A 12,034-nucleotide genomic window follows, 5' to 3' on the forward strand; every position below is an offset into this window, starting at 1 on the left:
TTAAGAAAACCAAAAAAAAAAACCAGAAAAAATGCCTGTGGTTAAGAGTCACCAAACCACTAAGCACAGCTGTGCTCTTCCAGTACTTTTTTTTTTGGGGGGGGGGGTGGATGCGCAGGCAACACTGCATCTTTTTTCATTACAGAAGGATTACCTATAAACTTGACTTCTTCTTTTCCACATTAAATGAAACCGCTTCAGTCTCCTCATACTTAGCCATCATGTTTTAAACCCAGCTGTATTTACACACAGATAGTGGGGCTGTATAACAACCACAAAACAAGTTAGGTGGACTTGAACTACTAAATAGTGATTCCCAGAAACATGTGTATTTCAGGCTTCTGTATTTCAGGCTTGTGTGGAAAGGAAGGAGAGGCAGCAATTATTGCTTATGGACATAAAGCTAGTGTACCATTTAGAACAAATGGAAAATACATGTTTAAGATGGTACTTTGTTATTGACAGTACTCTCACAACTCTTCCTCCACCAAATATTTATTTTTTTTATGATTGTATAGTTTCTTTTAAAGGAAACAATAAAAATGACTACCAAATTAAACATCATTCAATATCTATTACCCCATGAGAAAAATAATTATAAATACCATCTTTGCAAAACAGATACTTACCTGGAAAAGTTCTTTAAATGAAGGATGTACCATGGGGTTTGGAACAAAAGGTAAAGCATAGAAGGGAAGAAACTCTGTAGTCTGGCTCAGTGCAGCTCCTTTTGTTTCCAGGTATCCCTTAAAATGAGAAATCCTTTCCTCAAGTTCAGCTTTGTCCTAGGAAATAAAGTAGCATATTTATTTAGAAAACTACTACTCTGAACACACTAATGCCGGCAAATACAAATGGAGACCTAAACACATTAAATTTGAAATGCCATAATATCTGTTCTCTAAAAAGCAAGATTTATGTCACTAGGGAGCATTATATCTTGCTTTCGCCACTCAATAAAGAAAATTTAAACCAATGTTGTCTCTGTCCCCCAGGTCCAACAAAAGTGAGGTACAGTTGCTTTTTGACTGCAAATTATTCCTTCCTCTTCAGGCTAGATTTCTAAAGCAGAGTGCATTTCCATACTCAGGGCAGAGAGAAAACACCTACTTTAGATATGCTTCACTTCAATGGTAAGTGCAGAACCACAAAATCCACTCATACAGCACCAGGAAGGGGAGCTGGCACACAGAACAAAAGCTTCTTAGAGGCTGGAAAACAAACTGAAGGCATCCAAATGCTCCTGTAGCAGCTGACAGGTGTAAGGCAGGAGCTATTAAGCCCTGGCTGACTCCTGGCTACTTAAATTTCTCTTCATCATAAATGTCCCATGTAACAGGGATTTTATTTTATGACAGCTTGGAATTAGTTTTCAATATATCTTGAACTGATCAAGATTCAGCTTTCTCATTTTATCAGAAATGTTTGTATTTCAACAGACAGCTTCAGCCCAAACTGGAAGCAAAATAAGTGCTTTAAGCATCAACATGCTTTCCAAGTTAAAATACTTCAGGAGCTCCAGGAGAAAGACACTTCCAACTTCCATCTCTACACAACACAAGGGGTCTGGTTCAATTAAAATGCAGGCTGTGCCCGAAAGACTGTGAATTCTTCTTAGTAAATATCCCATCCTCACCCACATTGAAGACAAATAAATGAAGTAAACCAAGCAAAAGGCATGTAAAGTTTGAATTGTGAACTATACTTACAGGCTTTCCAATATTGTGTTTCAAGAGGTAGGTGGCAAAGTGTATGTGAAGATAAAACTCCAGCTTCTGAGCAACCGATTCATCATCCAGTACTGAAGATGAAATATGCTCCTCCCAGAGCTGGAAGAAAACTTTCTGTTCACCATTTTCAAATGCTGTAAGCAGATCTTTCTGTAAAGGCAAAAAACACTCAGTGAAAAAAAACACACAGAAGCACTACATTTTTTCCAACAGTGAATGAAGAATTCAAGTGCCATCTGAACCCTCAGAGGAAAAATAAATGCCTACAATGTGCAAAAATCAGTCTTGCTAAAGTATGGCAAGCTAAAAACCTAAAATAGTCAGAATCAAAACTACTGTCTCAGGTTCAAGAGGACTGGAGTCCCGAAAAAAAAACTATCAAAACCAATCAACCAATCAAAAAATTCAAAGTTGAAGGTTCCTGCACTGGAAGATGACTGCTAGCAGACGTCTTCAAATAATGAAGAATTTCTTCAGACAGCTAAGAGACGCTGTAATCTCACACAATGATTAGTAGCTTTTAACTGCTTTTAGTATTGCTGAAAGTAGTGTAAAATATGCATTACCTGAACAGCCAAAGCTTTTGAATCTCTTGAGAAAACACCTGCTGGTTTAGGTAGTGTCTTCCCTTTTGTTTGACATTCATTTGTAAATACTTTCACTGTTTCTTCAAATTCAGCAAAATCCAAATACTACAAGACAAAAACATAGGAATAGTACATTTTTAGATTATTAATGTTCCAATGAGTGACCCACGAATTGCCAAAGTCCTTTAATGTTTCTCTGTAGCAGGGTAGATAAATGCCAAAGACTGCACAGCAACAAACCAAGACCTTATGGCAGGGAAATACTGTCTCAGAACTAAATTTTCTCCTGTGTCCTGGAGAACAGTACTGACAACCAAGCACGTCCTCTCTGAAAAAATGATGCTCCTCCATTAGCCAGTAATTTCATTCAACCAAACAAAGAGAACTGAAATTCATTAATGCTATACCTTTGTTGAAGAAACAGGTGAGTAACTTCCTTGCAAACAGCATTCTTGGAGAGCAAAATTCTCAAGCATAACTCTTATCTCCACAGCAGGAGACAGATAGCTTGAATTCTAAGCTAGGTCACTCATTTGAAGCTATGCAAGCCAAATTAATCACCATCTAATGAAGCACTGTTCTTCTGAGAAAGAGATAAATAGCCCTACCTCTTCCTCCCACAATGCACAGTTATATCACACAGAACTTTTCCCTTCTTCCCCCATCTCAGAAGTCTTAGTTATTGGTTGCTGAGGCAAGACATCACACTTCATTTTGATCTATTCAAATCTATAGAAAATCTATTCATTTTGATTTGCTACAGAGAACAAGAATTGTTTACTTTCTCTGCTGTTAACATAAACAGTAATATAGTAATGATTAAGTACTTAAGCCTTTTTTTTAGATTTGTTTTCCGAGATTCACAAAAAAGATTTAGGTTGTGTATAACTTTGCCGTTTGGTAGACTCTCTGTCCAGGCTTTCAACAGACAGCCCAGTAAAACTGGGCACTGAATGCCTCTCCTGATTACCCCTCTGTAGCACTGGCATCTGTGGAACACTGCAATAGATGGATCACACTAAGCAAGGGGTCTAGGTTTTGTTGGTTTGGTGCTCGTTTAGGGCCCTAAACTAGTCTACCAACACAGTGTCAATTAAAGGAATGGAGCAGTAACAAGCAGCAGAGATCACAGTTTGTGCTCTTGTTCCAAATCATAAATATTCCATTTTAGCCAATTTATCCAGAAGCCTGAGGCACTTGCTCTTGAAAGCCAGCCTCTCTCTTTTTCACAGGACCATTCCACATTTTAGAATACATTCTGACTACCTCTACCCATATGGCCTATAAGAGGAGTGACTCGCTGGAAAATCCTGATTAGGCATTAAACCACAGAGATCAGCAGTCTCAGGACTTCAGCGTGGGCTTTGTCAGCTGTAGGGTTTTTATATGCTGCAGTGATTTTTATACACATACGGAACAAGGTGGTAGCTAAACAATGTTTTAAAAATGTCACTATTATCACAAGTTGGACCACAGCCCTAAAACTGTGGATCTAATCAACTTAACTGTTCCTTCAATGAAAGCCTAATTTGCAATGAACAACAGATAATTCTAGACCGATTTTATGTTTGACTGCTGGCATTTAATGAACTTTAAGCCCTTTGAATCTACAGAGCATGACAGGAGTCAATATGATTTCAGGGTGTAGCAAACACTTGTCCAGATAAATAACTCTAGAATTTAGACCACAGTTACAACGCCTGGCTCTGAACACAAGCATTATGAAATTTTTCTTTGCTCATGTCAACCAAAAAGAAAAAAGAGAAAACCAACCTCTCTCACTAGTCCAAGTAACTCAGGTTCACAAACTTGACCGTTACTCATCGTTAAGTGTTAACTGATATGGGTCATTGCTGATAAACCTAAAAATCGTAAAGAAGGAAGGGGTTCAAACAGCGGTTCAAACAACCCCAGCCACGCACAGCCCATCAGCCATCTCATCCCAAACAAACCTCGTGAGAGACACCTACCCCCCGTAAGGAAGCTCCGAGGACGGTCCTTGCCGACCTTCTCGCCAAGCCGCGGGGCCGTCACTTCGGCTCCTCACCCAGCACACCGCCAGTGCCGCCGGCCGCACCCCCACCCGGCCCGGGGAACTCCGGCCACACTCTCAAGAACCGCGAGCATGCGACCCTACCAGTCCGGGAGCGAACCGAGCATCACCACGGCACGGCCTACCCACAACCCCACACCGCCGCCTCCTGTCGCCCTGGCAACCGCGACCTCTCACCAGGCCACGCCTCCTCCCGCTGCACATGATCCCTCTCAGCCAATACCATGCTGGGAAGTGTGCGTCACGTGATGGAGGGTTTCACCATGCGGGCTGACGCGCCCCTGTAGCGCGGCGTGGAGAGTCGCCGGTTTCCGGTTCAGTCTCTCTGACAGCCCTGAGGCGAGTTTGGGGTCCCGTTCATTTGTTTAATTACCTACTGTCTTACGTTTCTGTACCCTCCTGCCGTGCTGAGCAGCCAGAAGCCTTCTAAAAGCGCAGCCTGTGGTGTGCCTACCTGTAGGCCCATAGCTTTCTGCTGCTCAGTTACATGCTTTTTTAATCATCCAGCACTATTTGCCCCCGCCAAGCTAGCTACAGAGCTGTGCGTGCTCTGAGGGCATGGAATCATAGAATAAGGTTGGAAAAGACCTTAAGATCATCCAGTTCCAACCCCCCTGCCAAGGGCAGAGACACCTCACACTAAACCATATCAGCCGAGGCACTGTCCAACCTGGCCTTGAACACAGCCAGGGGTGGAGCATTCACAGCTTCCTTGGGCAACAAAGGCTGGGAGTAATTCCCTCTGTGGTTAATACAGCCTGTGGCCATGGTCACCTGCATTACCTAACTGCCTGGAAGGTTCCTTTGGAAACAATGTCAGAAGATAAAATGAGAGCCCTGCCGAGGCTGAGCACTGCAATGAGCCCAAATCACAGCCCCAGGGCAGCCAGAGGGAGGGACACCGAGACCAGTCCCATGGGTTGGGCACGTATTGCACCAGCAGGCACACACCTGACATGTCATTACCTCATAGAATCGTGACCAAAATAAACAGGGGGACAGGCCAAGCCACCTATGAAGGCTTTGTCCCTTTTTTAATTAACACTGGTGTTAATGAACCTCTTGCCAGTAACAGCAAATTTCTAGCAAGCATTTGCAAGACACAGCACAATGACATTGTAGCACCAGTGATGTCCTGTGGAGTTTTGGTCTCACCCCAAAACCACAGTCCTGTTTTCCTTCCTTAATACCTAAGAAGACCTATGTCTTCTGCACATCCTACAACCAGATACAGCATAGCACCATCTTTCTTCATTTAAAAGGCTCATATGTGGACAGCTGAAACAGAATGCAGAAATTTGCATCTGACACACCCACACTTGGATTTTGACCCTCAGTAATATCACAAAACCCAAAAGCTAATCTGACCAGCCAGCTCAGGGGCACTGCTCTCCAAAGAGACCACTTCCCAGTCAAACTTTAATTTTCCAACACCAGTGTGAGTGAATACAGTTCAGGCTGCTATCCTCCCTTAGCCATGATCTATGGGTGGTCTTCTCCTTAACTAATTAAAACAAACAAACTAACAACCCTCCCCACAAAAAAAAAAACAAACAACAAATCAAAACCACAAACCCCTCCCCCAAAAAAACCAAGAACAACAAACATTTAAGGAACTGGGGAAAAAAAAAAAATAAAAATATCACCCTTGAACATTCTTGCAAGGTCTAAAATTACCAGCTTGACTGGTGACATGTTTGGAAAGGGTGAGGTGATGGGAAGCAGAGTTATGATGGATGGTGAACAAGAACTAGCACTCCATCCATAACCCGTGGGATTTATTTCACCTCTGGTTTGGTATCTGTGAATACTGAGGCAGACTGCTGCTCTTTGGGAAAGGGAGATGTTAAATATCTTACGAGGGGTAGAGGCAGCTTTGACAAATCTATGCCCTCTCCCATGCTTTGCTTCTTCAAGTTATGCTTGTCCCTATAAGGGACAGAGCAATTGTTTGAGCCAGAGTTGTGCCAAACTGCCCAGTTTTTACTTGTGTTTTATGTGATGGGTGAAAAGGTGCCAGAAATAGGTCACTTCACCTATCACCTCTGCCTTTGCCAGAGGCCCTTGAAAACATCTGATTCCCTAACTCAGTGTGCCTGCGAGATGTTCTTAGTGAAAGAAATCCTGCTAGGGATTTCCTGCTAGCTTCCCCAGCAAATCAGGAGAAACCTCACCTGTTTTCTTCAGGCTTCCTCCTTCCTCCAAACTCCCAGCAAGGACATCACAACACACAGGGCCAAGGGGACAGAAGAGCAGATTCCTGAAACGCCAGTGAAGACCACACCGCTCTGCAGGTCCCAGACTGGATTGTACCATTTTGCTGGATTAAAAAGACAGAAGGCTATTTTCCGTGCTCAAGTGGAAAGTTCTGCAGGAAATGTTTTCTCGCAGAAGCTTTTCCAAGTGGTTGCATTAAAACTACAAGCAGGCAAGAGAGGAACACTTTTTGAAGCTTTAACGTCCTGTAATTTTTGGAGTAAAACTTCAGCTTTTAGTTGTAAAAAAAGATTTTGGTTTGGGTTTTCAGTGCTCCTTTGAAGGAGCAATAAATAAATAAATAAGAAGTAATTTGAGTTTTCAGTTGATGATACATTATTGTTGATTGGGTTGGAGCATGGACTGCCTCCTACTGGGACTGGCTGGGAGACAGAGGGATTTGCCTGGACGTCCTGCACTCAGGCAGGGCACTTGCCCAGTAGTTCAGGCACTGCTCTCATACTGAATTACACAGCAGTGCTTCCCCAGGGCCCTCTGCAATGAAAACCAGTGCAATGGAATTGGAAAACCTCTCTGCTCTCTCCAGCTTCAGGCTATCATAAAGCCGCTCTTGTCTCCCATGGATGGGGCTTGTTTAGCTGCTGCCAAGCCTCAAGTTTCACCTCTCCCCAGAAAGATGCCATCAGCACATGCCAGGCTATTTATATGCAGCCCTTTCTTTAGTAATTTCCTGTAACCAAATTCCCTGACTAGGGAGAGGCACAATGGAGACTTTGATTTTGTGCCATGGGATGCATGAAGGAGGCAACAGGGTGAACTCAACTCTCCTTGAGATCCAGAAGCTTCTTGATCTGCTCACTGCAAAGCAGGAAAGAAGGAGGGACTGGCTGATGCATCCCCCAAATGCTCATTTCTGCTCAATAGCAAAATGGTGAAGGAGGCTCACAACAGATCACCCCATGGCACCTTTTCAGCTGTGACAGAGATCATCTTTTAGAGAACCTTACAGGGACAGAGCTGACAACCAGGAGAGACTGATCAACTAACTGCCTTTGCAGAGCTGGGTGTGCCTCCATGGGGAATGATGGCAGCTCAGTGTCCTGGGCCTAGAGGGGTCTCAGCGGGGCTTTCTGGCATGTGGTCATTTGAGGCATGGGTCATTAAGCCCCCAACCAAGGTGAACGCCAGTGTGGGAGAGGGCTTGGCTTCCAATAACAGTAAGGATTTCGAGCCAAAAATGGCAGGGAGCTGGGAGGAGGGAATTGCTACAGATGCTCTAGTTAAAAAAAAAAAACAAGTAGTATGTCGAAAATAGTGTAGGAGACCAAGTGCACAGAAACAGCAGAACAGAGAGCTTCATCATTAGGAGAAACACTCCCAGTCCCAGTACGGCTCACTGCTCTCATCTCATGGGCACAGTTTTGACACTGCCACTGGCACAGAGCAATGGCCACCACCCAATCACGTGGAGACAAATCACAAAACCTCTGGGCCTGCAAGAGAAGTGAGCAGCAGGTTTCATCTGTGAATGAGCCCATGAACTGTGCTGTCCAATGTAGATATTTCTAGCCAATTATTTCCAGCTGCTTCTTGTTCATCCCTGACCCCCGATTTCATGCTTAAAGATCTGTGTGAAGTTAAAGTAAACAGAGAATTTGTCCAGCCCTACAGAAGCTGTCTCAGCTTCTCCTCTGGGAGGACACTGGGGGGGAAAAAAAAAGTTAATCCATCTTTGTTCTCACTGACACGGAATGAAGAAAACAATTAAAGGGGTGAGCCAGCCTAAAACTAAGAACAAAGACACTGCACCAATATTTCAGGTCTTTTTCCTTCACTCTGAAGGGGAAAAATTTGCTCCGTGCTTTATCTTTTGCAGGTTATCTTTGGAGAAACTGTGTCCCCATCATTTCTGCTGATAATTAACCTTGCCTTTGCAGCAATTGTTCCCTGGCTCACCAGAGCAGCTATTTATATCCTTTGCCAGGGATGCTGTTGCCACCAAATGACTGCCCTTCCCCTTGACCAGCCTTGCACCAGGGTGGTGGGCAGCAAGCCCTAGGGTGTCCCCTCATGCTCGCCAGGACCCGCCTCACCTGGACCCTTACAGTATAGACCCTTCACTGTCCATTTTCTGCATACGCTTTGCAAACACGCAGAAAAAATCCCAGACATACATGCTGCTTGAACATACATGCACAGGGTTATCAGGCAGCAGGGTCCATCAGACCAAGGGCACAGGGCTCAGATGACAGAGGTTATGGTCTTTAGAACCTCTCATTAGCTGATCTCCAGTGGATTTGGGCAGAAGCAGGATTTGCCTCGAATCACTTCTCTGCAGTGCTGATTCTCCCCTGCTGGAGGAGACACCGATGGCTCACCTGAGTATCTGCACAGTCCTTCTGAGCGAAACCAGAGCTTTGGTTGTGCAGCCAGTGCCAGGTACAGACCTCACAGCAAAACTCCAGATCTGGGCCAATGACAGCTGGATCATTTGCCCACACAGAACAGAACTTCAGAGACTCAGTGAAGCCAGCCCTGAGCTGGAGACCAGCAGCCTGGGCTGGGGCAGCTTCTCCTCCCAAGATACAGAGCAAGGGCCAGTTCAGTTGCACCAGTGCTAGAGAAACACGTTGAGCCAGGTCTGCCAATACCAGTTATCTTCACTGAGGAAGCAAAAACCCTTGCTCCCATGTGAAGTCACATTGGGGAAAGATCAGCATCCGTGGGGGAAGGCCTTCACACCCACTGGTCCCATCAGAGGTTGCAAGTAAACACAAGCCTTGCACAGTGCCTGCAGTGTCTGTGCTCCCCATCTCCCTCATCCTGCTACTACTGCAGGGCTAAGGTGGGCTAAAAAAAACATTGCCAGCACTGAGAGCAGCGGGCAAGGAGGCACTGGGGCAGGCTGGGGTCTGGCAGGTACAAGGCTGTGTGGGATGTTCCAGCCTCCAGGATACAGGGAGATAAACAGTCAGTGTCATCATCATTATCAGCAGCACCCAACCTTTGTGTTGAACTAGGAGGAGCAAGACTTTCACCTGGCCCTGGAAAGAAAGGGAGAGGTGGGGATGGTGGCACTGTTGTAATGGGGAAGAGGTGGGAGGATGAGACCTACCGGGTGCCTGCTGGGGCAAAGGAGCAATGGTGCCTGTTGTCTCTCTCCTCAAAGATCCCTTGTCCTGGGAGCTTTACCTCCAACATACTCATCTCCCCAGCACAGTGCCAAGCAAGGGGCTTGTACCCAAGTTAATGAGTGGAAAGGGGAGACTGAGGGCATGTCCAGGGCCCTAGAGGGACTCTGGGATCTGTCAGAAGCAGTATGCTTTTGGAGTGATTTACTTCTCCCCAGGGTTAAGGGGGATGAGGCCCATTAGTCAGGAGGGACAGAAGCATGCTTCCTGCCACCTCAGCCTCTCCTGCTCCTCTGGCAAACCCAGGAGCATTAGGTCCAATTAGCCCCTGGCAAACAGCCCAAGGGTGGGTCCCTCTGCAGCATCCCCAGGCAGGCCCAGGAGGGCAGCACTTCTGAAGAAATCAGCACTCATGAGTCACTGGGGCTAAATGACATTATTTAAAGCAGCACCAAAGCTTTCCAGGCTCCCACCATACATCCTCCTAACTAGAGATCAAACAGACAGCAGTGACCTCCCAGTGATCCCCTAAGCACAGCAATGAGCTGGTCCTGCAGCTGCTGGCCCCATCTGTCCCCAGGGAAACTGGTCAGATGCCTTAGCAGGGGGGCAGGATCCAGCCCCCAGGCAGCTTTCCATAGCCTTCTCAGAGGTCTTCCAGCAACTTTCCAGATTTATGGAGGTTTCCTGGCCATCCTCTAGAATTTTCTCTTTCTAGGGGTATTCTGCTGTATCTTCAGAACATTTATAGAGGAAAACAGTGAGCAGCAGAGTTGGGGAAAACTCCCAGATGTCCCTCCTGGTGTCCCGAGCCTGGCACACATGGCCTTTTACTTTCACAGACATCAAAAGCTCCTCTAAAAATCCGACTGCCCAAGTGTAACCTTAGTGGCTGGCTCCAGAGTAGCGGCTCAGAAATCAGTCTGGGGCTATGTGAGGTTTCTATGTTTGTTTGTGCCAAGGGTGCTCTGGGAAACATCATTGCCAGAGGCAGGAGTGATCTTACAGGGACAAGAAAATCATTTAACAGAAGAATTAAGTCTTCTGGATGGTGCCCCAGGCAGTACACGGCTCAGTGGGAACTGCTCTGTGCATACAGATTTACACAGCCACACAGACCTAAACCTGTAGCAAGCACCAGGAACACTGGCTACTCTAAAAATGTCTGTTCTAGTATCAAAGGCTTAGCAAAAGGTCCATTGAATAGAAGCAGACTGCTCACAGCTTGGCCAAGGCACCAGTATAGGCCTTTAGGTCCTTCTGAGCCAGCTATTCCCAGCATTTCCACTCAGACTCTAGAGATCTCCCAGCGATAACTGGCAGGTTGCTGAGTGACCTGAAGTGAGGGTTTTTTTCTCCTCCCAACATCCTCCCCCCTACACAGTATTTTGTAAGAAGACGCAAGGCATTACTAACAAATTACCTGAAAAACTCCATGTACCGCACCATTTGGTACCAGTAGAATGTGCAGGAATAAGGGATCCAGGTGCCCATTCAGAAGGAAGGGATTACAGCACCTGAAAGACTTACACAATGTACATTTATCCAGTTTTCATTTCTTGCACCACAATACCAGGTCTCACTTTGAATGTCCATGGGATTGAAGCAGTGATCCCCTTTGTTTCCAGTTCTACTGACAGTAACAGTGTCTGTAGCTTTTTCAGGTTCATTCTTGGCTCTGTTCCATGGGAGAACAGATCTGAACCCTTACTGAGACATTTCAACTTCAGCGACTTCTGATTGAAGCCTAAGACTCAAAACTGGCTTTTGGCCCCACACCTCTGCTCTATATTGCTTAAGCTTTTTAGAGAACAATAGCAGACTATTCTATTGCTATAGTAACATTTGCCAAAATAAACCATTGGCTGACCACGGCTGCAGGCTCTGGCTCGCTGGTGTGCATCCTTTGAAGCATTCCAGCTGACCAGATGAAGGGCTGGCTGCAGAGTGAATGGTAGAACAGCATTCCTTCCTTCTTACTGCTGCTCATTCCATACCCCTGACTGTAAATCCCCCCTTGGCTAATGATGCACATCAGTGTAACAACCTGCATGTCCAAATTCACATCATTTAGGCCTGTAATGTTTTCTAGCTGTGCTCACATGAGCTATTATGCTCATACTTGGTGAAAGCACACAGGACAAAGAAAAGGGAGTCTGTGAAACAAAGAGAAATATGGCCTCATTTCCCCATCACTAACACCCACAACCCTTCTGTCAGCCCCACACTATCACATAAATACCAGGATGAACAAGGGGGAAAATCAGTGCAAAGTTAGTATCACAGAGGTAATTTGGATACAGACCTCATCTGGAT

At 45.4% G+C, this 12,034-nt stretch overlaps 1 protein-coding gene across 6 annotated transcripts in view; it reads right to left on the reverse strand.

The window, feature by feature from the left end:
* The window catches only part of ARMC9 (armadillo repeat containing 9), a 69,642-nt gene extending 65,129 nt beyond the window's left edge, over positions 1–4,513 (reverse strand). For all 6 annotated transcript variants that reach the window (XM_031043058.2, XM_031043057.2, XM_013131030.3 and 3 more), the window contains exons 1-5: positions 4,288–4,513; positions 4,091–4,179; positions 2,297–2,422; positions 1,710–1,880; positions 630–785 (exon numbers count right to left, since the gene is read on the reverse strand). In XM_031043058.2, the coding sequence (XP_030898918.2) occupies positions 630–785; positions 1,710–1,880; positions 2,297–2,422; positions 4,091–4,141 (504 nt within the window). In that variant the 5' untranslated portion in view covers positions 4,142–4,179; positions 4,288–4,513. The remainder of the gene's footprint in view (positions 1–629; positions 786–1,709; positions 1,881–2,296; positions 2,423–4,090; positions 4,180–4,287) is intronic.
* Positions 4,514–12,034: the final 7,521 nt, after the last annotated feature.

Source organism: Melopsittacus undulatus, chromosome 6 (assembly GCF_012275295.1).
Source record: "Melopsittacus undulatus isolate bMelUnd1 chromosome 6, bMelUnd1.mat.Z, whole genome shotgun sequence".
NCBI lineage: Eukaryota > Metazoa > Chordata > Aves > Psittaciformes > Psittaculidae > Melopsittacus > Melopsittacus undulatus.